This window comes from Monodelphis domestica, chromosome 7 (genome assembly GCF_027887165.1).
Source record: "Monodelphis domestica isolate mMonDom1 chromosome 7, mMonDom1.pri, whole genome shotgun sequence".
Taxonomy (NCBI): Eukaryota; Metazoa; Chordata; class Mammalia; order Didelphimorphia; family Didelphidae; genus Monodelphis; species Monodelphis domestica.
This window is the reverse complement of record NC_077233.1, coordinates 280,385,783-280,410,145: the sequence shown is the minus strand read 5'-3', so window position 1 is coordinate 280,410,145 and position 24,363 is coordinate 280,385,783. Positions and strand designations below refer to the sequence as shown.

The 24,363-nt window shown below is 41.7% G+C and overlaps 1 protein-coding gene across 4 annotated transcripts in view; it reads right to left on the bottom strand.

Annotated features, from left to right (window-relative positions):
- Positions 1-6,403: 6,403 nt before the first annotated feature.
- The window catches only part of ALKBH5 (alkB homolog 5, RNA demethylase), a 29,808-nt gene continuing 11,848 nt past the window's right edge, over positions 6,404-24,363 (bottom strand). For all 4 annotated transcript variants that reach the window (XM_056803921.1, XM_007497866.2, XM_016423762.2 and 1 more), the window contains exons 4-5: positions 10,311-10,466; positions 6,404-8,355 (exon numbers count right to left, since the gene is read on the bottom strand). In XM_056803921.1, coding sequence (XP_056659899.1) covers positions 8,178-8,355; positions 10,311-10,466 — 334 coding nt within the window. In that variant the 3' untranslated portion in view covers positions 6,404-8,177. The remainder of the gene's footprint in view (positions 8,356-10,310; positions 10,467-24,363) is intronic.

The window sequence follows — 24,363 nt, the reverse complement described above, 5'->3', positions numbered from 1 at the left end:
GGAGCCTCCCTCTGTGTGGCATTGGTGTGATCAGCATGAACTCTAGAACCTCCAAACGTGTAGCCTAGCTGATGAACCCCAAGTTTCAGGACTAGATTATAAGTTGGAGACCCCAAAGTTTGTCCTTGTTCCCTGTTCCTGTGAGAATCCACCCTGAAGGGAATCTCAGGCTGGCAGTTTCAGACTGAATAATGGACGCGATTGTATCAGACCTTTCCCAAGAAGACCCACAGCAGGGCAGAGACCACCCTTTAGCATCCTTCCCTCACACCCAGCCTCTAGCTGCGAGTCCTGTCCCAGCTTGGTGGTACCGTCAGTGCAGCTTGAACACTCCCATTTCCTTGTAGCTATAGTGATGTGCCTCTAGACTCCCCAAGTGGTATAGAGGACCCCCAAATCCTTTTGTTCCTTGGAGTTGCCCAATCTGGCGGGGTCGGCTTTCCCGGGGCTCAGTGTCCAGAGCGGCCAGAGTTCAATCCTCGGACAGTGTGTAGGCATGTGGCGCACAGCTCTGTGCAGAGGCCTCCTATCACACTGCGCCCCTTTCCTTGATTAAAGAGTGATGTTTGACCACTTAATAGTTCTGTGTTTTTTCCAGGTCAACAGCGTTCTCTGTGCGGTAGCCGGGCCAGCTGTCTCCCTTGTCCTGAATGCGTTCTTGGTTCTGTGTTTTTTCAGGCTGTCAGGGTTAGGCTAGATCACCTCTAATGGGGTGGAACCCAGAAATAAAGAGAGGAGGGCGTGTGGGGGGAGACGGAAAACGCAGAAGTTTCAGAGGAGGAAGGAAGGTTCCCCTCAATGGCTCTGGCCAGAGAAGACCATCTCTGATGACCACCGCGTGCCCCACCCTTCTGAGATTGAAGATCTTCCAAGAAAACAATTTATTCCACCCCAGACCCCCCCCCCCCCCAGGTCAGTCACCTTGTTAACCTCAGGCCTCCCCTCCCTCCCAAAGTGATCCATCCTTAAGGACACACATCAGCCCCAAGCTCCCTCCCCAAGTCACCTGTAGGACATGTCTCCTGCCCCCTCCTTTGCCAAGTATTTGGCTCTCCTGTAAAACCAATAAAAACCCCACTTTTTGTCACTTTAGGCAGGAAGACTCCCACTGTTGTGGGGGTGAAGAGGTGCACCCCTGGGGTTCGGGAAGGACACCTTCTGCAAGACTGCAGACTCCGCTTAAAAATAAAGAGAAATGTATTCATTTAGAGAGTCATGTGGAGAGTGGCCAGGAGGATGGCACAGGTGGACCAGCAAGATGGAAGGCTGCCCCTTGGGAGGCCAGCATGGATGGAAAGGCTGTCCTCAGAGACATCGGTTCTGGGGGTTTTATGCTCTTTACTACATGCTACGTCATGGTGCCGACGTGACTCTAGAGCGGTAAACCCTCGGGCATTCAGTCAGGGGTTTGGCCATGGACAGAGGGAACGACCCTCATAAGGATTCTCTGGTTTTAGGGACCAGACAGATGTCCGAGATACAGCCCGATAGAGTCGAGGCGTAGCCTGGAGGTGCAGCTCTGTCCGTCTCAAATCTAAAGGAGGATCAGAGGAGCACAATCACGTCAGCGTCCTTTGGGGCCGTTGGAGTTTTAGGCTAGGAGTCACGAGGATGCAAGGGAGCAAAGGAATTTCCCGGATGAGAGTTTGCTCCAGTTTCTGGGGGTACAGTGTCACCACCAGCCATCAATCTCCATAACTTTTTTAGCTTCATTGGGGTGCCTTTGTAATTCTTCAGGTGGGAACTCCTGGGGCATCCTGACATCTCTTCCCTAAGATTGGGGATCCCTTCGAGCTGTTGCCTGCCCCCCGAGCCTGTGTGCGTGCACACCTTCGTGGGTAACCCTGGGCCTTCTCTCTCCATTGCCCCAGAGGGCAAAAGTCCAGGCCCGGAATTCCACATGCCTTCCTTTGGCAGCACAGTGGGCCAAAAAGCACACCTTTCAAATCCCAGCTCTAATGTTTAGCTGCTTCTGTGACTTCCCCCTCCCTGAGACTCTTCTTCCCCCTCTGCAAGGGGGGGATGCTTGCAATGACTGCCTCCCGGGGCCATGAATGCAGAGACAACTCAGCTTTGCCTCCAGGGCTTCTCCTTCTTCCCCTCCGAGAGGAATAAAGGAGGGAAGCAGGAGACACGTGCACAGTGCGTTTCCCAGGCAGGAAAGTCTTCGTTTACTGGACCCAGTGAGTAGCAGGCACATAAATTCAAAGGCCCCAGGTAAGGGCTCTCTCCTAACTCCTTCCTATGAAATAAGACCTTCCATAGCTCATCAGGGCACATCCTTCTGGTCTATGTCTCATTTTTATCCCTATATCCCCTCTCCTTCCTCAAGGGAGACTTGAACTGGACCTCATCATAGAACCTTCCCTGATAACTTTGTGTTTTCTGTGGTCTGGAATGTTCCATCCATTTGGGCCCTTGGTGTGTGTTGGGCACTAGTGACAATCTTGTTTTATGAATTATTATATATAATTATTATATAGAAATATTCTATTACCCGTATCCCAGTGTCAACCTGAAAAAAACCACAGAACCACCAAAGTGGTCGTCTTTAATCGGGACAAGGGAGACAAATGTTCTTATGGCCACCCACTCAGGGACTCTGGGAACCCTGACTCCTGGAAAAACTCCAAGAATGGGAATTTCTGTCAAACGAAAGAATCTGGGGTTATAGTGATACTTTATGGACTCTAACCAAAGAGAAACATTGACAGAGGGACTTGGGAAAGAGGACTGAGGGTACCTAGGCCTAAATACAATCAGACACACCAAGAAGAGAAAAAAGGGAAGTGCTCTTCATCAGCCACTCCTATTCTGGATGCAAAGGGTGCTTGTTCCGGGTCAGGGTTAGTCTGAGTTTCTTAAAGGCAAATTCCCATGGGTCGAGGATAAACTTGGGGTTTTGTAAAACAAGGTTGTCACCAGATTATAATTCATCTTTAAGAATCCCTCGAATTGGGTTCTGGGCAGGATGAGCAGAGTATCAAAGCTTAAGAACCCTGATCTTCATGGCTCCTCCTTTTCTATCTAGGCTTCTCCCAGAAACCCTGGCCTCCCGCTATTGCATCTGGTCTCTTCCTGCCATTTTAGACCATAGCTAGTACTTTATTCCCAAGTGGGTGGCAGGGCATGTGCTCTTCCCCTTTTCCAGGTATCTATATAAATACATTGCATTCTGAAGTTTATTGGAAGTTCTAGAACTAGGGCTTCTGTGTCTTCCCAGATTAATCTTAAAGACCCTTATTATAACTAATTTGGTCACTTTTTTTCAGGTCTACACCCGCTTCAACACTGCCACATCTGACCTACTTATGTATCACAGTTCCAATTTGTCAATTCTAGTCTGACACCCCTTTTCCCACCTCTATTTCTTTGAACCCATTTCCTCATCTTTAAAATGAAGGGAGAGGGCAGCTGGGTAGCTCAGTAGATGGAAATCCAGGCCTAGAGACAGGACGTCCTGGGTTCAAATATGGCCTCAGACACTTCCCAGCTGGGTGACCCTGGGCAAGTCACTTGACCCCCATGGCCTAGCCCGTACCACTCTTCTGTCTTGGAAATAATACACAGTATTGATTCCAAGACGGAAGGGAAGGGTTTAAAAAAAATAAAATAAAATGAAGGGGTTGGATTAGCCCAGATTCTTAATCTAGAGGGTGAACTTTAAAAACATATTTAGATAACTAGATTTCATTGACTGGTGTCACAACATGGAATCTAAGAGAACCCCGAGTTGTAGGGCTGGTTTGTAAGCTAGAGACCCCAAGTTCCTCCCTGTTTCCCTGAGAGCTTGCCCCGAGGGAATGTTCAGATTTAGGCAGACTGAGCAGCAGACCCCAAGGTAAGTGATAATCTGTTAGAAGGGGCTAAACAGCTACTCAATTTCCTGTTATCTTAGTGTCTGTCCCCCATGAAAGAAGCCCAACACCTGGGCGGGAACCACCCTTTTAGTATCCATTGAAAGGTAGGCGCCCGGGCCTCTGGCTACGGCTCCTTTCCCAAGCCGGAGGGTATCCTGTCTGTAGGGTTCCAACCCTCCCATTTCCCAGACCCCCCGTTCTCCTAAAGGGCATAGAAATTCCCCAAATTCTTGTCTTTTGGAGCCTCCATCTAGCAACCTGCTGTTCCCAGGACTCGGTCAGGGGCTCTGCGAGGGGGCCCAAGGTTTGGGGCTAAGCTCCTTCCCTTAATTAAAGAGTGATTTTCCTGACTATTTAATAGTTCTGCGTTTGTTCCCAGCTTTAACGCTGGTTTCCTTTGCCGTTCTATGTATGTAAAAGCATTCCTAGAAGGGATCCATTGGCTTCCGCAGTCTATGAGCTGAGGCGGAGGACCCCTGGGCGCCACGTCCTCTTCCCTCCTTTCTCTAGCCTGCACGTGAGGGAGGGCCAAAACCACATCTGGCCAGTCTTTCACCATTTCGTACTGGGCTGCCCTGAATTATGGACAATTTCTAACTGGAAAACCGTCTCACGTTGGGATGTTCCTCGGCTTCCACATAGAGACCCCAAAGCCAGGAAGTGAAGAAGGGCAATGGGGAGGCGGAGGCTTCTAGAGAGAGAAAAACCACAGCACACACCAGGCCATTGCTTCCTGCTTTTATTACATTAAATGTAACATGGTATACAAACGGCGGAGGGGCCCAGCTAGAATTCTCAGAATTAACTAGAATGGCGGCTGCCCCATATCCAGCAGGCACCCCTCCACCCCAGTGCATCTCTGGATCTTGCACTGTAGAGCTCTGTAGCAAACTATACTTCTATGAAATATTAAAGAAAATAAATATTGCCGCTTTTGTAATAAAGTTCTTTTCAAGGCCAGCCCCCATCCCCCCCCTTGCGCCCTCAGGAAGTGCCCAGGTCTAAGAAAAGGGCTCATCCAAAGGAAGCTCACAAGGCCAAGATGGCGGCAAGATGGACGTTCCTCACAGACCCACCTGAAGGGAGAGATTCAAAAATGGCCGTCAGCCCATCTGTGGGGCCTCCAGCCTTCCCTCTTTGGGGCTCTTTCCCTCCAGGGCGGATTTTTACAGTCATTTGTTTATGGAGCTGGATTAGAAATGCCCATTTTGAGCACACAGAAGGGGAGAAGGGGAGAAGCGGGATGTGCCAGGCACCATCTGTATTCTCTGGAGGTGGCTCAGTGGGGCCATCAGACACAAGGTTTTCATGGAGTCATCAGAATCCAGAGTAAAGGCCCGAATCACACGTACACACACAGCCGTAACACTGACATGTCTGGGCAGCCTGAACTCTCTCTCGTGGGCCCGGTTAAGGCCAGGTCTTAGCCCTGACAGTCCTGCCCCACTGCTAAGGCTGCTGGGAAGACGTCTCCCTCTGCTCTTCCAAAGCGTTTTGCTCAAGAACAGGTCAAACGGGCTCAGCTGTTCCTAGTCCTTTTCCTTCACTGCTGCTGCACCGGTCCTGCTGGAGAACCAGGGAGCCGGGGGAGGCCTCATGGGCTGGTCTGGCTGCCTGAATTGACACCTTCACTCCTTGTAGGGATGCCCTCCCGGCACATCCCTGGCCAAGAATATGGTTCATCGGAGGTCCGAGAGGAGAGACTCCTCCAGGGTCCTGCCAGTCTTTTGTGCCACATGTGAAAGGCCTGTCTGCTTTCTCTAAGAGCCTGTGGCCTCTGGGGAGGAGGGAGCCTCCTTCCCAGAGTCACACAGGGAGTCTCTCCCTCTGCCACCTTCTGAATACGTCACGCTCTACACAAAGAAGGGAGATGAAGAGCAGAACTGGTCAGACCCCAATACACATCCTGTTCCTGAACTGGGAGAGCCGTCCGGCCCCCAAGTCAGCTCTCAGCTATTCTAGATCTGAAAATGGCCCCTTTGTTGGCGCCGGGCAGCTCCGTGAACAGTCTTGAGCAGGGCGATGCCGGCACTCAACTTCTAGCTTCTAGTGCCTCGCCGGAACAAGCACCGCTCTCTGCCCTGGCCTCTTCCACCACCACCTGTAGGGCCCCAGACCCAGGTACCTGTCAAGCCACCAACAAGGGTTTTCTAGGGGGAAAGGATGCTGCTATCCTGAGGGTGGCTGTAGGTCATGGGGCGATGGATTTACACACATATGGCTCACAACATACTCGAAACCTGCCTGGATCCCGTAGGCTTTTCAAGAGACAAAGTGCTCTCTCGGGACTACCTCTGTCTAGGTCAGGATTCAATCTACGGAAACAATCTCTTCTCTTTCCTTCAGTGAAGCAGACTATTTAGACACTACCACTAACTTCTGTCCTGGGTGCTGGGGCCTTCACTAACTACAAGTAGGAAGTAGGCTTCCTTCCATCCTCACAAACTTGACAGGGAACAGATCCCTTTTCCAAAAAGGGGAAAGGCAGAGAAGGGGAACTTAACAAAATAAAGTCACTCTTTAGGACAGCATCAGACAATATGTTTCAAAATATATTAGATTTTGTTTTTATTGTAGAGCACACAGATCATAGCAAAGTGCCAAACACACAAAACTACAAATAATTTTTTGGGGAAAAAAGCTGTAAAAAAAATAAAGCTGCAACTGCTTTAGTACTTAAATCCAGATTCAAGGAATCAAAATCTGAGAAGTTTTTTTTAATTTATATTTTAAAAGAGGGTTCTAAATTTATCACTAGACCCCAAACCTCCAGAGCCTTCGAGGCCTCAGACAAGTAAAGTCAACAGGACAGAACAGAGAGAAGGACCACGTGGGAAAAGAAAAAGTTAAGGTCTTAGCAGCAGGAGTCAGGTTTCTCCTGAGTCATCTTTATGGCCAATGGAGCCCTGTTTCTACTAAGAATTCCTAGCAGATCCAAATGAATAAGACTTCAGTTTTAATAGGCCTGACTCATTGAAAATTGCTAAAGTTGTTTTTTTTTAATTTTAAAAATGTATTAAAAAGGCTCTTCCCCTTACTCACAACTCTTACAACCCTCCCAAGAAACTGATGAAGTGTTGAAATAATCCAAGGTGATAGATAAATTCCCACCAGAGTCAACTCTTTTCTCATCTCCCCTCATGGCCAATGCCACGTCATGGGAACCTGTGGAAATTCTCCTTTCTATTAGAATTAAAAGGCTAACAGAAAGGAGAAAGAATTTTCAGAAGCTGACACCCTCTAAAGTCCTTACACTCGGGGAGAGGGAGAGCAGAGAAAGAAGAGCCTTCTCTAAGGGGGACCCAGAAAACAGACCGCCAAATGTGGAACATGTAACATGTAGACCTTTCCCAGGCTAGGTCCTCATCAGGAAAGAAGGCAAAGAGTGAAGACAAAAAAGATTAGACAAAAACCCACCACACGCCATGACACTTCCATATTCCAAACCCTAGACTTGGAAGGACAAGAGTCCTTCTTGCTAGAAAAATTTCTAAAACCGACCAAAACATGAGAAGACTCTAACTTATCCAAATATTCACACATATGTCCAAATGCATGAAAAGAGATATCTATGAACAAAATCATGCTACTTCAGCGAAGGGCTCTGTTCCAGTGCCACCACCCCACCGTTCTCCTGGGACATTGGGAATGGTCAAGAACTGGCCGAGAAGTTTGACAACTGCACATTTGGGAGAAAACAGAACAACTGGTGCAGTGGCCACTTAAGCTATCAGCTAGATGTCCTAAGCAACTTGGAACTCTGTTGCAGGAAAAACAATTTGCAAACTTCAAGATTCCAGTTACCAAATGGCAGGTTAGAAAAAGAAATCAACAGGAGACCTAAGGCTTCTTAGTAAGCCCTGCTCTAAAGTTGGTAAAGCATGAAGAGGCCATGACCAAGTTTCAACTCTAGGGGGTCAAACAATATATTTAGAACGTTTTAAAAAAATTTACAATTAAAGCAAAAGGACTAATTTCTTGAATCTTCAGCAGTGAAACAGTAAAACATTTTTGGTGTTTTAAATAAACACAGCCTAGCACAGCTTGAACTTTTATCTGCTTGGTGAGGGCAAAATGCCCATCTAACTGACCAGGTGGTAACCAATGCTCCCCAGCAACAAAGATGCCTCAATATAATTTCCATTCAGGAAAATAAGTGAACAAAAAAAAAATCCAGATCCTGTCCCAGTTCCTTTCTTCAGCCCTAAAATGAAGAAAAAAACTCTCGAGGGGAAAAAAAAGCTATGAGAAACAGCCAAAGAAAGTTTTCACAGAAGGGAGGCTGGTTTCTGCAGACTGAGTCTTTTTGCTCGTTTCTCAGTGTCTCCTCATCTTCACTTTTCGGGCTGGGCTCCCATCCTCCTCCCCACAGTCTTCTGTGTACTCATAAGACTTTCGCCAATAGTTCTCAGAGCTGAAGCTGCTCCTCCTCCTGTGTTTTGGTAAGAGGACAGAGCGACGGTTCTCTTCCTTGTCCATTTCTAAGATTCGTGGCCTGTTGGAGTAGAGAAAAGGAAGAATAACAGGTGGTGGTGGTGGTGGTGGAGGCAAGAAAAATACTTGGGAAGTAAGTATCACGTGGCAGAAAGGACACTGAATGGGAGCGAGGTCTGGCTTTCACCTAGTGGCATTACAGAGAGAAAGTCACTTACCCTTTGGGTTTCAGTTTCTAAAATGTAGCAGCTGAATTAGATGATCTATCCAAGGCTCTGCCCAGTTTCAAATCTACAACCCTTTTCCTTCTCTAAGGCTTGAATTTTCCCATTTAAGAAATAAAAGTGCATCCAGGTAGTTCATCAGATAGAGCAGAGGCCCCCACACTTCGGGCCCCCAAGGCCATGTATCTGGCCCCCACCGCACTTCCAGAAGGGGCCCCTCTTTCATTGGTGGTTGGTGAGAGGAGCACAGCATGTGGAGGCACCGATGACATCGCTCACATACAGGACTACTTCCAGTGACATCATCCTTTGTGTGTTGCCTTGTTCTGAGAGTAACTGAAGGAGAACGAGGTGCCATGCAAAGGATTATGTGGCTGCACATTGGAAGACGTCAGCATGGTGAGCAGCGATCTGGGGGAGGGGATTCCACACTGTGTCTACGGCTGCCAGGTATGGTGGTGGCGGTGATGGGCTGTGCAAGGTGTGACAGGCCCATCCCAGCCAGCGCTACAGCCTCTGCCATCCCAGACAGTGTATACAGATTTGTTCATAGTTTTTTTATAGTCTGGCCCTCCAAAAGTCCAAGGGACAGTGAACTGGCCCCTGTGTAAAAAGCTTGGGGACCCCTGAGATAGAGTCAAGCCCGGAGGTGGGAGAGGTCCTGGGTTCAAATCTGAACCCAGATACTGCCTAGCTATGTGACCCTGGGTAAGTCATTTTAGACAGTGCCTAGTTCTTACTGCTCTTCTACTTTGGAACCAATACTTAGTAGTAATTCTAAGGCAGAAGGTAAGGGTTGTTTAATTATTTTTTTAAACCATCACCTTCCATCTTAGAATCAATACTTTATATTGGTTTCAAGGCAGAAGAGTGGTAAGGGCAAGGCAGTGGGGGTGAAGTGACTTTCCCAGGGTCACACAGCTAAGAAGTGTGAGGTCATATTTTGAATTCAAGACCTCCCACCTCTGGGCCTGGCTCTCAATCTGCTGAGTCACCTAGCTGCCCCAATAAGGGTTGTTTAAAAAAAAAAAGGCAAGTCACATTTCAAAGGCCAGGAAGATGTGACTTTACTGACAGGCAAAAGAGGGTAGTGGAGACAGCTCTGGATTTTACATCAACGCTGGCTCAGTCACTTGGAAAGAAAGCATTATTTTTAATGAGCTGAAATGTTCTATATAAGTGTAGGCAGAGAGACATTTTCCTTAACAAGCAATAAAAATTAGATAATTTACATGTTCTCAGGAAGCTCAACAAGAGGCAAGAATTGAATACTGAGCTGTTTGAGAATATCATTTCTCAGTTTGTCTTAAGGGTAAGTCAGGAACATTATTAGTAAATAAATGTTCTTCCCCGCCCCGACTCCAGACCAAGTGTTCTATCCACTAAGCCATTTTGCTACTCCTTTGGAGTCAGGACACCAAGTTCAAATCTTGCCTCATATGCTTACTACCTATGCGAATCTGGGCAAGTCATTAATCTCTCTCAATCTTAGTTTCCTCATCTGTCTGTCCGTCTGTCTGTCCATCCGTCTGTCCATCTATCTATCACCCAATGTTGTTGTATCAAGACGTCACATATGTAAAGCACTTTATAAACTTTAAACTTCCATGTAAATGCTAGCTATTATTATTGCTATTCTTACAAAATCTCTCTTGCTAAGTCTGGAGAGAAGAATAGATTTAAATCATTAAAATGTTCTGGAATCTGAACACAGGATTTCTTTAATTCCCTTTACTTCGATACTTATGCCATTTGAAGTCAATGGCAGTAAAGCCCCAGTGTAGTCTCATACCTATGAGCAGCATCTGGATCTGCTTTTCGGTGGGACCGCTTTGGTTTCAGGATCTGGTCCCTGTTACTTCCTGACAGACGATCAGAATTATAACCAGAGGGCAACAAAGAGTTACCCAGGGACTTTGTTTCCAATCGTGGGGCATCCAGTCTTGTCCTACAAATGAAACACAAAGAGCTATCAGCAGGAGTCTATGAAAGTCCAGCTGCCAGAAAAACCTGTAAAAACTTCTATGAACTGAAGTAAAGCGAAATGAGCAGAACGAAGGGAACCTCATGTATAGCAACAATAATATACCTCTTCTTAGTCAACAGAAATGCATTTGGAGACAACTTCCTTTTTCATCTAGATTATTGGTTGTTGCCAAAAATCAAACCCATCCTAAAATGGAAAAAAAAGTCTTCCAAGAAACGATTACCAAGGCTGTACTATAGGTTTTGGAAACTACTCCCAGAAATAGCCGTCCCAGACATGTTCTGGGCAATGGAGATAGTTTTGGAACAGATGAATAGTCTCTGAAGCAGTTGCTTTCAAAGACAACACTCATTTGGATTGCTAAGACCGGCAACGTTTGGTAAAGGCTTTTGCTACTCTGCCTTTAACTAGATGGGTGACTTTTGGCAAATTTCATGTTTCTTCCTCTGTAAAAAGAGGGAGTACGATTAGTTCTCCAGGGGCTTCCTACTACTAACTCAACTGAGCACCGAAAGACCTCCAGAAGCTGGCTCCAATGGACGTTCTGGATTTACTTCATCATCATGTCTCTTTCTATACTCTGGGCTCTGCATTCCAGCCAGCCAAGACTGCCCACCTTGTCCCTTGTTTTAGGTTTTTGCTTAGTTGTTTCCTACGGTCAGGCTGCGGATGCCCATGCTCCCTCCCCTGCGCCTCTTGTTTTTCCTTGAAGGATCATCTCAGCAGCAAGGCTGAAGGTTGTGCTGCTACTTTCCCCCCTTCCTTTGCCAGCTGGTCAGTGTGCTTTTCCTTTTAAAACTACCTGGTACAAAGGTAAGTACTATGTACTATGTCCCTCCCACCAAAATGTCTGCTCCATGGCTGTCCTCGTGTCCGCCAGTACTTACAAAGTGCCCTGCTCACTGAAGCAGAACTCAACAATGCTAAATGACTGCTCCCCTGCTCTCATGTTTTAGGACTTAAATTACATGTCACAAATGCAATGATCCCATGTTCACACCAAACTGAACTGAATTCATGCAACTGTAGATGAAAACAGAAAATAAAATTTAATAATGTTCAAAGTACTTGAAGTGTTCAAATAAGGTCAAATTCAAACAGCCTCCCCAAGGAAGGAGCCTCAAATTTATTCCAACAACTTAAATAACACAGCAGTGGCAATCGAATCAGCAAGCATTTATTAAGCACCTAGTATATATGCTAGTCATTATACTAGGCGCTAGACATCTAAAGATAAAAGGAAAATAATCACTGCTGTCAAGGAATTTTCATTCTAAGTGCTAGATAACATGCATATATACATATGCAAATACATATATTAAAATAAGGTTAAAGCAAAAATGTTCAGATATTATTAGATATATTTTATATATAATCATATGGAATATAATGTGACATAAAATATATTTTTTCTTTAACTTCATTTATTGAGAGGTACAATGAAATGATAAATCATCTAGGTATAAAAAACTGTTATGCATCCAAAAACACTAAAGGACATTTCTGACATAATTCTATTGAGCTTCTTTTTTGATCTGTATCCAAAATTACAGTGCTCAATTCTGAGTGAATTAAATTCCTAAGGTGAATTCAGTGTTCACTGCCCACATCTTTGAAGTCTGAAACTAATATTCTGGAAAGAATCCAGACATTTATACTCCCACATATAATCCAATGGAACTCTCATAATTGCAATTAGATAGTAAAGATTTCATTTTAAAATTGTACACACACACACAAAATAGATACTTTTGGGGGAGAAGGTCCTTGATGCTGGGGGAAGCCAGGAAGTCTTCTGAAGAAGCTTGTGCTTGAGCTAAGTCTTGAAGGAAAGCAGAGATTCCACGGGGCAGAGGAGAGGAAGGAAAGGACTGCCGACAGGAGGAATGGCCAGTGCAAAGGCAGGAATGAGAGATGAAATGTGGAGTATGAGGATCAGTAAAAGGGCTGGACTACCGTTTGTGGAAAGGAGTGATATCTAAGAAGAATGAAAAGGTAGAACGAGCCAGATTTTAAATGCCGACAGAGGAATTCATGTTTGATCCTGGATTTAATAGGGAGCCACTGTAGTTTACTGAGCATGGAAATGACACGGTCAGACCTGCGTGTAAGGAAAATCAGTCCAGTCACTGTGTAGCTGTGAAGTACGAAGAAACCTGAGATAAGGAGACCAAATAGAAGACTATTCCAATTCCAAAAGGGCAAGTGAGGACCTGAACTGGGATAGAGAAACTGGGTGAGCAAAGAGAAGAGGACCTGCAGGAAAGAAGAGGAAGGCAGCAGCTATTTGGAGAAGAGGAGAATACAGGGTTATAGTTGTAGAACTGAAAGGGTTCTCCTCAGAACTTAAGACTGAAGCTGAATATATAGATAGATCTCTATAGATAAATACCTACACACAGAAGTATATGTGTAATATGGGAAGGGCAGAAAGACATAAGAAGATATCTTAAAATTCACAGGAACTAAAGAGATCATCAAATGAGAAAGTATTGAGAAAAGAAGAGAAAGAATGCTCAGGACAGAGGGTTGGCATTGGTTACTATGCAGCAAAGAAAACTAAAGAGGAGGGGTCATAGGGGTAGAAGCAACAAAGAGCAGTATATATATATATATAACTCTCACAAAAAACTCCCAGAGGACAGGACCAAGTGACACAGAGAACTCAATAGAATGAGAATCGAAAAGCCACCAGAATTGGAAAAGGAAATATTGGCAATTTTGGAGAAAAGCTTTATTTGAATAATGGGGTTGGAAATAAAATTACAAAGGGCTGAGAGGAGAGGAAGCATGGTTTTTTTTTTTCAACTTTAGCTGAGAAGAGGAGGGAATATATAGAGGGCAGTAGCTATAGGCATGGTAGGTTCTACACAGGAATTTTTGGAGATGGGCATGCTTGTAGGTATCAGAGAAAGAACCAGCAGATATTGAGAGACAAATGATGATGGGGGAAATTTGATGGAAGAGTCAGTAGGTGGGATTGAGGAGTACATTTTAGCTTTGGTAAAGTCATCTCTTATTTTCAGAGAAGAAAAAGATGAGATAATAGGATATTATGTCAAGGAGAGGTAGTAGCCAGTGGGCTTCACTATCTCAATAAAGTATAAAGTAAGGTTCTTAGCTGGGAAAGTAACCCATTGTGGAAGTGAGATAAAGAATCAATTAGGAGGAGAAAGACTGCCTCACTGCCCAGCTGGGATTAGAAAACATAAATCTGTAGTAGACCCAGTTAAGACTGTTTTATAACTTTCTCTAGATCCATTCAGCAGCACATAAATAGAAGCAGATGGTGGGAGTAACCTAAGGTTGGAGTTTGACAAGTCATAAGTGGCAGTAGGGCAAGTAAACAAAGGATTCAAGAGTGGAGGTAAGTTGAATTGGTTCACTTAGGAGGGAAGACGGTGAAGCTAGAGCAGGAATGATAGCCCAGAAGAGTGTCAGGATTGGAAGACTGGATGTATGTAATGGTAAGGACAAAAAATAGGCTCAAAAGTAGGAAGGCACAGGAGGAGATGAACTGTCTTAAGACCAAATAAAATAATTTAGGAGTTCTTGAATATGGATATGGAATACTTTATGGGTGATGGTAAGATCAAAGGTTATTATAACTATGCCTGGGCATAAGTATGAGAGAAAAGAGGAATAAGTCATGGGTGTTGAATAAGGGAATATGTATCTTTAATATAAAGGTAGGTCTTGGCACTGAATACAGAAAGGAAGCCATCATGAGGGAGATTAAGATGATAAATATGGATATAATGAACTTCAGGGAAGAGAAGCTGCTGAGTGATTGATATAGAAAAGAAGACTCTAGAAGTGGCCATAGGGCAAAAAGTGTTCTGGGTTCCCACAAGGAACTGGGAGTCGGGAGAGAAAGGATAACTACAGAGGCAATGTTATTTGTGGGGAGCCAACTTCACAGTGAGAGGAAGAAGTCTAAAATGAGAGGAAGCTTGTTAAATATAGAGCAGGAGTTCCATGGGGTCCAATGGAAGGGATGAAGATAGTTTCTTTGGTTATATAGGATTACAGGGATAGGGAGAGTAAGAAGAGGTAAGAGTGCTAACCAATGGGATTAGCAATGGGGCAGAGTACAAGTGGATGGAAGGTGTTCCAACGATGAAGGAAGATAATACTAGAAGGTTCAAGGCCTTCGTGGAGAGGAAGTTTAGTAGTAATATGTCCTGAGGGCATTCAGAAGTGCAATTTTGGCAAATGCAAGCAGGCCAGTGGTAATGTGTCTTGTGCTAATTCTAAATGGTACCATTGGCAAGGCTTCAGCCAGAGTTATAATTTGTATTCCAGACATGTTCCTAAGCAAAACAACTATATCATAATTCTGCCACCTAACATAAGAGTGTTCTATTTAATAATGACTGCTATACTAACCTAGTCAAGGTTAGTTGGTCACACAACATGAGTCACTCCAAGTGTTGAGCAGTTTTGGTAGACATTCTGACAGCCATGATTCCTACACACCAAATTTCTGGATTTTATGTAGTTCTAGAAGAGTCTATCTCCTTCCCTATACTAGAAGAGAGGATATACTTTTTCCTTTAGGAAATAAATATTATCAGGAAGTAATCAATATACTAAATAATCAGTAAGCTTACTACTGAAACAGATAAATTGTACAGGAAACCCTAGCATAACTCTTTGTTTTGGTTTTGAGGTTCTGGAATCACTAGCAAACCCAGATGAATTGTCATCCTAAATGTCATTCTATCTACCCATTCTCTATTGCAGAAGCTTGTGGTAGACAAACAAGAGAAAGAGAACATCATAAGATGTTAAGATGAATAATTTTGATTATGTTAAATTAAAAAGCTTTTTTACAAACAAAATGAATGTCGTCAAGATTAGGAGGGAAACAACAGACTGGGAAAAAATTTTTAAACAATTTCTCTGATAAAGGCCTAATTTATCAAATTTATGAGAATTTGATTTAATTTATAAGAATACAAACCAGTCCCCAACTGGCAAATGGTCAAAGAATATGAACAAGCAATTTTCAGATGAAGTAATCAAAGCCATTCATAATCATATGGAAAAATGTTCTAATCATTCCTGATTAGAAAAATGCAGATTAAAACAATGCTAAGGTACCACTTCACACCTATCAGATTGGCCAATATGATAAGAAAGTGATAAATGTTGGAGGGGATGTGGCAAAAATGGGAAACTAATACACTGTTGGTGGAGTTGTGACTTGATTGACATCCTGGAGGGCAGTCTGGAACTGTGCCTAAAAAGCTATAAAACTGTGCATACACTTTGATCCTATAAGGCCACTGTTGGGTCTGGTATCCCAAAGAAAGCATAAAAAAGGGGGAAAATTTGTACAAAAATATTTATAGCAGCTCTTTTTGTAGTGGCAAAGAATTAGAAATTGAGGGGGATGCCCATCAATTGGGAAATGGCTCAACAAATTGTGGTACATGCTGGTCATGGAATACTATAGTGCTTTAAGAAATTATAAGCAAGATGATTTCAGAAAAGCTGGAAAGATCTGAATGAACTGATGCAAAGTGAAATAAGCAGAACCAGAACAGTGACAGCAATATTGTATGATGATCAACAGTGAAAACTTGGCTACTCTCAGTGATGCAATGATCTAGGACAATTCTGAAGGATTTATGATGAGGAATGCTATCTACCACCAGAAAAAGAACTGTTGGAGTCAGATGGACACAGATCAAAGCAGACTATCTTTCACATCTGTGTATTTGTGGGTTTAGTTTGAGATTTTGGTTTTGCATGAGTATTCTCTCACAATAATGACCTATCTGGAATTGTGTTTTGCATGGTAATAAAAATAGTAGTAGTCTCTAAAAATAAAAATTTTTAAAAAGCTTGTGGTAGAGAATGTGTAGAAAGCAGGTTCTAGTTTGTTCTAAGACAAGAAGAATACTTCGAAAACATTAGTATTTTAAAATGCCGATGTTTTCAATGAAGAATCATGGCACATCAGAGCGAGGACAAGAGACAGAATTTTAAGACAACCAACTCAAGAATCAAAAAGTTGAAGTGACTTGCTTATGTTCAAACCAGGTCTTCAAATGTCAAACCAAGCACGATAGGATTATACTAAAGACAAAAATGACACCCAATGAGCCTGATCATCATAAGCTTGGCAAAATTCTGGATGTGAAAAACAGCGAAATAGTTTTAAAAGTCAGTTTCCTGGAAGTTTTTAATTTATATGCTGGAGAAAAAATTTTCAGTGATCACCAACAAAGAAGATACAAGTAAAACTACTGTATACAGTATAAGAAGTCTTCCTTCCCAAATCTAATTCCTAGATTAGTATTTAATTATAGAATTGCAGCTATCTGCAAACCCAAAGAACTGCCATAACTTCATTTATTTTGATTTTTACTGCTCTAATTAAATTTCCAACTCTCTCCATTAAACCTAGAATTTAGAGCAATGCCCTTCCCACTCAAGAAGCAAATTCAGTTCTGCTACTATAATCTCTCCTCTCAGAGCATTGTCTCCACTTGAAGTAACACCTGCTAACATTGAGGGTATCAATTGCCCCCCTTTATCATATCTGACACAATTCTATGGTGATAAGAATATCCCTTTAATTCCTTAAACCCATCATTGGACTATACAGCAATCTGAATTAAAGTTAGGGTGACAGAATATGAGGTCTTTTTATTTTAATATTTAACAGCTTGAAGAAAGGGGAAAAAAATAGCAGTCAGTCACTGATCTCTGTTAGGAACTGGAAAGTCCTAACTTTAGGTAAAAAATGGAGGTGGTCCCCACTATTAGCAAAGCTATAATATAGTAAAAGAATCTCAAAATAATTAAAAAGCACCATAAGTACTCTTGAGTCTAGGATTCCATATTATAGCATATTTGGGCATGTAAACAGGCATTTTCATAACAGGACAGACAGGGGCCAAGCACTTCATTCCATGTCAGTGGGGCTAGCTATCTGTCTTCCCTGCTCTTCTTCCAGAGATCATAGAGGACAGACTTAGTATTGTCACCTTCAACTGCCAAGATAGTGAAAGTTTTTTGCTCTTGGCAAATCAGTGGTAGTAAAGAAAGCCTGTACTAAGCTAACAGGTATATTTTGTAAGTTCTAGGATGGCAAGAAGCTGGGGGTCAGTTCTTTTCCTTCAAATGTCAGAGAACAAGTGTTCAAAGCTAGTTGAAGGTAGGTGGAGTTCCCAATTCCTTCAATTTGTTGGTTTTGCTAGGTACCTAGAAGAATGCTTCACTAGAATAGCACCCTTCCAGACTTTCTGGATGCCAGAATGTTGCTGACAGGCGTGTTTGTAGGTCAAAACATATTGGAGAGAATATGATAGCATCCTATTTGGATGCTAAACAGAGGAACAAGAGTTTATTTAGATGAGGATGCAGGCATGGGAATAGGAATTATTTCAGCTGTGGTTTCAATCTTAGATCATTTGGTGAATCCAAAATCCTCTTCTTTTGCTCCCAGAGCAAAGTTTTCTAAAACTGAAACCTGTAAAGATCACCGAAAACTAGACAAATCATAGATGTGGGCTGGAAAACTACAAAGTGAGGTAAGACGTTACTATGGACACTAGGATACTACTCTGTCTGGTAGAGAGGTCAAAAGCTGGTTCAGCTGGTTCAGATGGTGCAGACCTGGCTAAACAGCTTAAAGTATCTATTCTATGTTCAGAGTAAAAGCAATATTATATGAGGAACCTTTATGAATGCCTTAGCTATTCCTAGCAATACAGTGATCCAAGAAAATCCTCAAAGACTCATAATGAACTTCAGGGAAAGAACTAATGGAGTCTGAATACAGATCAAGACATATTATATTTCACTTTATTTCTTCCCTTTTCTTTTGTTAGTTCAAGTTCTCTTTCACAAAAGGACTAACATGGAAAGATGTTTTTTACTATTACATATGTAAAATCTATATCAGACTGCTTGCTGCCTGCAGGGAAGGGGAGATGGGAATTTGGCTCAATTTTAAAAAATTAAGGTTAAAAACTTTTAAATGTAATTAAGAAGAAAAATAAAATATTATTAAATAAGGGGCGGGGGAGAGTATCTGTTCTACACAATATATTTGAATTCTAGGGCTACTTATAGGAGGAGACAACAGGCCAAATAGGTCTCCCTTAGAATCTCCAAGAGATGGGGGCACTTGAATTTTCTGTCTTTAGGGGGTCGTCCTCAGGCAAGGAAGGGATCATCCCTTGGCAGGTGAATTGATTTTCTTGAGAGTAGCGGCCACTGTTATTACCACACCTTATCAGGTGAGCTATCTATCAACTTAGAGCTAACAGGTTCTCCTTTCTTTGTCAAGCAGGCAATAATTAGGAGGGAGATCAATTCTAAGCCCTTCTTTTTCATTTACAAAATGAGAGAGTTGTAGTAGATGATCTCTCAAGTCCCTATCAGTTTTACTATTATATGACTACCAAATCTTATTTAATAGGTTCTAGTTCCAGGGTGATCTATTCCCAGATCCAGGAATGTCAGTGCCCTAACTGATCTACTTAAAAAAAAAAAGTTTTCATTTTCTTGCCTCTAAAACTTGACAATGTCCGTTACATTTTTTACTTCCAAATCTCTAGAGAAATTCTGTTCCACTTAGAAAAAGCTACTTCATGCCTATAAGGTCGTTCTACTTAGTTTTCTCAAAATATAAGCCACAGGGAAATCCTTCCTAATATTGTGACTATGCCATTGCATATGACTGACTTGGGGGCAGGTTGGTTATACACATTTTTCCTGAACCATTAATACCTTCAGGTGGTAGAAAGAATGCCAACTAACTAAGCCAAACTTCAGTGTGAAGCTGAAGATGCTAAATAATAATTGCTAGCTTAGGTCCTAGTAGAAATGTTAAGTTATTTATGTTCCTGATGTTACACAACAGCACTGTTTGCATATAATATCAAGATTTCACTCAGCAACGGAAAATGAGCATAAAAGCAGAAACCAAATGTGTTGGTTTTTTTGGTGGGGCAGAATACAGAAGCACCCCAAAAGAAGGTTAACATTCAGCCCAAATCAGAAACTCCAGATCAGAGCCAGCTGCCAGAACTTTGGAAAAACTGGAGTAAAAAAGAAGTACCATCAGAAGCTAGTGAAGACATTTATGTATTGGTAATACTGTTCTGTATTCTCTAAACTACATCCCAGAGGAAGAACTACTTACATTTCTTAAAGCCTAGCTAGTTGAAATCACTGCTGCTGGATGAGCAATGACAAAGTTAGTTTTGCACTATGTCTTGATATGCCCCTAATATTTGCCTTTCTGCACATCAAAGCACTAAAAACTATATGATCCAATATGTTTTAAATTATGTAAATAGATTTCAGTGACGCTAGAATTTATTGACTTTGAGCTAAGTGACCAAATTGGTTCCCTAACCTAGTCATAGCTTCTGAAGTAGTCTCCTGGATCACATAAAGACACAGGACAACATAAGAGCACTGGATTTGGAATGCAGAGGTAGGGTTCAAATCTCATTTCTGGGGCAAATCACTTAACTTCTGAGCCTCAATTTCTTCATCTGCAAAATGGAATAACATAACAGATTACATATTCCACAAGATTGCTTGGTAAGGTCAAGTGAGCTCATATGTGAATTGTTTTGCAAATTTTCCCCCCTGTTATATAGATATTTTTAAAGGGTTTTATTTAAAATAATTTTAAACCTTTTTTTTTTACCAATTATATGTAATAGCAAATTTGCACACAAATTTTCTTAAGTTATATTTCTCTCCCTCTTTCAGGGTTGGCAGGTGTTTCAATCTAGGTTTTACATGGATTATCATGCAAAACATTTCCATATTGTTCATTTTTATTTTATTTTTAAAAATCAGTTATATATAATAACAAACTTCCACATAAGTTTTTTTGAAGTTATAGGATCCAAATTCCCTCCTTCTCCCTCTCTCTCTCTCTCTGGGTTATACATGTATTATCATGAAAATGTTTTGCAAACCTTAAAGTACTATATAAATGTTGGCTATTAGCTCTACTTTCTACACTAAAATCAAATCCTATTTTCTATATCCTGGGTAGATGATTGGGAAAATCAAGTGGGAAAGGATGAAATAACTGCACACACTCGCATGCTGTCTTCAGCCCTCAAATATATTTAATTTGGTCAACAGATACAATTACTATCAACTATAAGCAAATAGAATGCCTTCTGCTCCATTGCATGTGTCTCCAGGAGACTGAGGCACCAGAGAAATGTCAGTGAACAACTCCAGAGGGATAAACTACTTAATAGTGATGCACCAGAGGGAAAAACTGAAGCTATTACTGCCTTAAATCAAGACGTTACTGTGTATGATGGGATACATGAGAAGTTCTAGCTTCACCGACACATAAACAACACTCAGAACTCACATGCAAGAAATAGATGCTTTCAAAGTGATTATGTGACATGGATTAGGTAAAAGACCAACAAACATTTGCTGATACTCTTATTTCAAGTGACCTGGTTGGGTCTATTTCACAGTCTCTCACAACAGAGCTGATTAAGCAAATACCACCACAGCCGTGGCTTTTCCATAGACAGACCGTCCAGGGGTCTTCAGATTCCTTCCTGGTAGCTCAATATGCCAAGATGTGCTCCATGCCAATACCTCCATGTTCTAAGGTATTTTCTTGCTCATTAAAAATAGTTAGCATAGCCTAAGAAGGCTGAGTTAGGTCAATAAGACTATGTGAAGGCAGTAGATGATGCAGCTATCCTGGACCTCTTTCAGCTACTCCATATTCTTTTGATTCCTTCAAAATTCTTCAATTCACACTATATATCTAAAAACACTTCTATATTCTGCATCTTAGTCTTACAGAATCTGGAAGAGGTAGGAAAAGGATCCTAGAGCAGTGCCAAATATATGAGCTGCACACAGACCACAACACTCTGAAGTGTGGCTCAAATCAGATTAAATAGAATTGGTAAATATTTAACAAAATAAATAAAAATTAAATAAAATGTAGATATTATTACATTTTAAAAGTAATACAAGGGCCACAGGGGTTTTTATATAAAGATGAGCGGCTCCCCTTTCTATGTGAGTTTGACATCACTTTTCTAGATCTAGTTCAGTTGCTTATCCAAAGTAGGGATATTGACAGAGAAGACAGATGCCCATCTAAATTAGGACTAGACTAAATTCTTAAGGCAGGGATTAATCTAAACTTTAAACTTTCTATTTCTCCCAGCACATTGTGCTCTGCACAAAATAGGTGCTTAAAAAATCAAGTTTAAAAAAACAAGTAAAAAAAAACCAAGAAGTTTTTTATCAAAAACAAATATTGTTTTTTACAGGAGAAAGTTGTTGTTCCCTCTTGGCATAATTTACTTCATTGATGGGCATATTATTCTTTAGAAAGTTTTTCTTTCAATTTAGAGAACCATGGAAAGATATGGACTGATGAAGAGTAAAGCAAACGGAAACAGGAAAGTAATACAACAATATAAATGAAAGAACAAAAATTAAACTGAATCATTAAGTTTGATTCCTCGAGTCAAGCTGATAATATGCCCTTCCCTTCCTCTCATTTCTGCAGAAGGGAGAGATGCTAGGTGTGGATTATATCATCAGGCCCTGCTGATATATTGGTTGGTTTTACCAAACTGCTTTTCCACTTTGCCCCTCCCTTTAAAGGAAGAAAAAAAATCCAACTAAAACTTTTGTTACAAGGGGGCAGAGAAGGGATATATTAAGGAATAGTGATAATAAAGAAAGGAATAAAAAGCAATTAAAAAGAAAGTGCTTTATACTGTGCTGAAATTTGTTTCCCTGTTAAAATATGCAAACAATCGAACAGAAAAGTCTGAGGCAATGGAGTTTCCTAGTTCTACGGCCAATGCTCCAACCACTCTGACCACATTCTTATCTTCGGACGACTGGTTCTAGGGCTAGTACAACAAGCTGAAGTCACATCAACACATGGAATGATGTTGCCCTACCCTTAACCTCTTGTTACCACAAGTAACCCTTGGCTCTCATTGAGTTGCTATTGCCTCTGGTCTGCTACTTCCTTGGCTGTTGTGTCAGAGGTTGATTCCTTGCCAGATGCCCAGGTTTCTCCTTTGCCACCTGGCTGTCGTCACTGGCAATGAACCTCAGTTCTGTTGCCAAATTCTCTGAAGTCAGATCCTCTATGGGACCTGAGCAACTGACCTCCCTAGCCACAGCCTGTTTCTTCTGAGTCAGAAGACTTGACTTTAGATGATTTAAATAATTAATTAATAAATAATTAAATGATCAGTATTTTAAGACAAATAAAAGAATGCGATTTTTTTTTAAAACCCTCACCTTCTGTCTTGGAGTCAATACTGTGTATTGGCTCCAAGGCAGAAGAGTGGTAAGGGCTAGGCAATGGGGGTCAAGTGACTTGTCCAGGGTCACACAACTGGGAAGTGTCTGAGGCCAGATTTGAACCTAGGACCTCCCATCTCTAAGCCGGGCTCTCCATCCACTGAGCTACCCAGCTGCTCCAAAGAATGTGATTTTTATATATCTTAATTTTTTAAACGTCTGCTTTTGCTAATAAGAATCTGCATTTTCATTTGACTGTATTACATAGTAATTACACTGCACATAGTAACTTGAAGATAACTTAGTGGGAAGTTTTGGTGAACTGCTTCAGCCAAAAAAATTCACTACATTATGACCAGCCTTTTCAATTATGAACCTCTCTGAACTTCGCTAAGCTGTTCCTTGGTAGACAGATCCAAAATCTATTATTCTAAATACTTTTTGTTTGGTACAACTTGTAAGGGCTTGTTGCTGCTGAGCAAGGATCTAGAACCCTAGGAACACTTCATTCCTTTAGATGGCATAAGTGTATTAGTAGAGGAAATCTCTTCACTTCCTTTTCTTTAAAACCAAACCAAACCAAACCAAAAAACCTCTTACTTTCTGTTTTAGAATCAATACCAAGTATTGGCTCCAAGGCAGAAGAGCAATAAAAGGGCTAGGCAATGGGGATTAAGTGACTTGCCCAGGGTCACCCAGCTAGAAATTATCTGAGTCTAGGACCTCCCATCTCTAGGCTTGCTTCTGTTCACTAAGCCACCTAGCTACCCTTAATTCCTTTCAAAAATGGAGATTATACCCCCAGGACTATTAAAGTATAACTGAATCCCACTCCCCCATTCACAAAGACTGACACAATGAGGCTGTTCCCCCTATTAACATGACAGATGAACTATCATATGATCAACCTTTTCTTTAATGAAGTGTGCAAGGAAAGCAGCAAGTGGAACAGGGAAGGTAAAAAGGTTGACTGATCAATCAATCAGCATTTTTCAGATGCCTACTATATGACAAAAACTGTGCTACATGCGCGGAATAAAATATTTTCTGCAGTTAACAAGGGACAGGTCAAAGGAAACTCTTCTTACCTCTTTTATAAAAGTTCTAAGATACTTTGATTGAATCTTTTGTCTCCATAATACTCTACCTTGTATTATCTTTAATCTGTATATAAATATATGTATGTTTCCCTGGGGAACAGTGATTCTAAAAGGGTGTGCTTCAAGTGTTTTGTAACATAAAATTTTGAATGTCATGTTATTGCAAAAAAAAAAAATTCAAAAAAATTATTTAACATCTATTTTTACTGACCCAGTTTACTTAATATAATATAGCATTTGTAAAAACAAAACTTGCTTATTTTATGTGCACATTAATCAGAAAAAAATATCAGACCCTGAATTTGCAACAAAGTCAACAAAAAAGGCTACTCTGAAGACAAACTAGGCATATTCAAGTTACCCAAGTCTTCTATCACTGCACTGCCAACTTAAATGTTCAGCAACTCCTTACAGCAAAGAGCAGTCAAAAGCAAAAAAAAAGCCCAAACCACTATAGT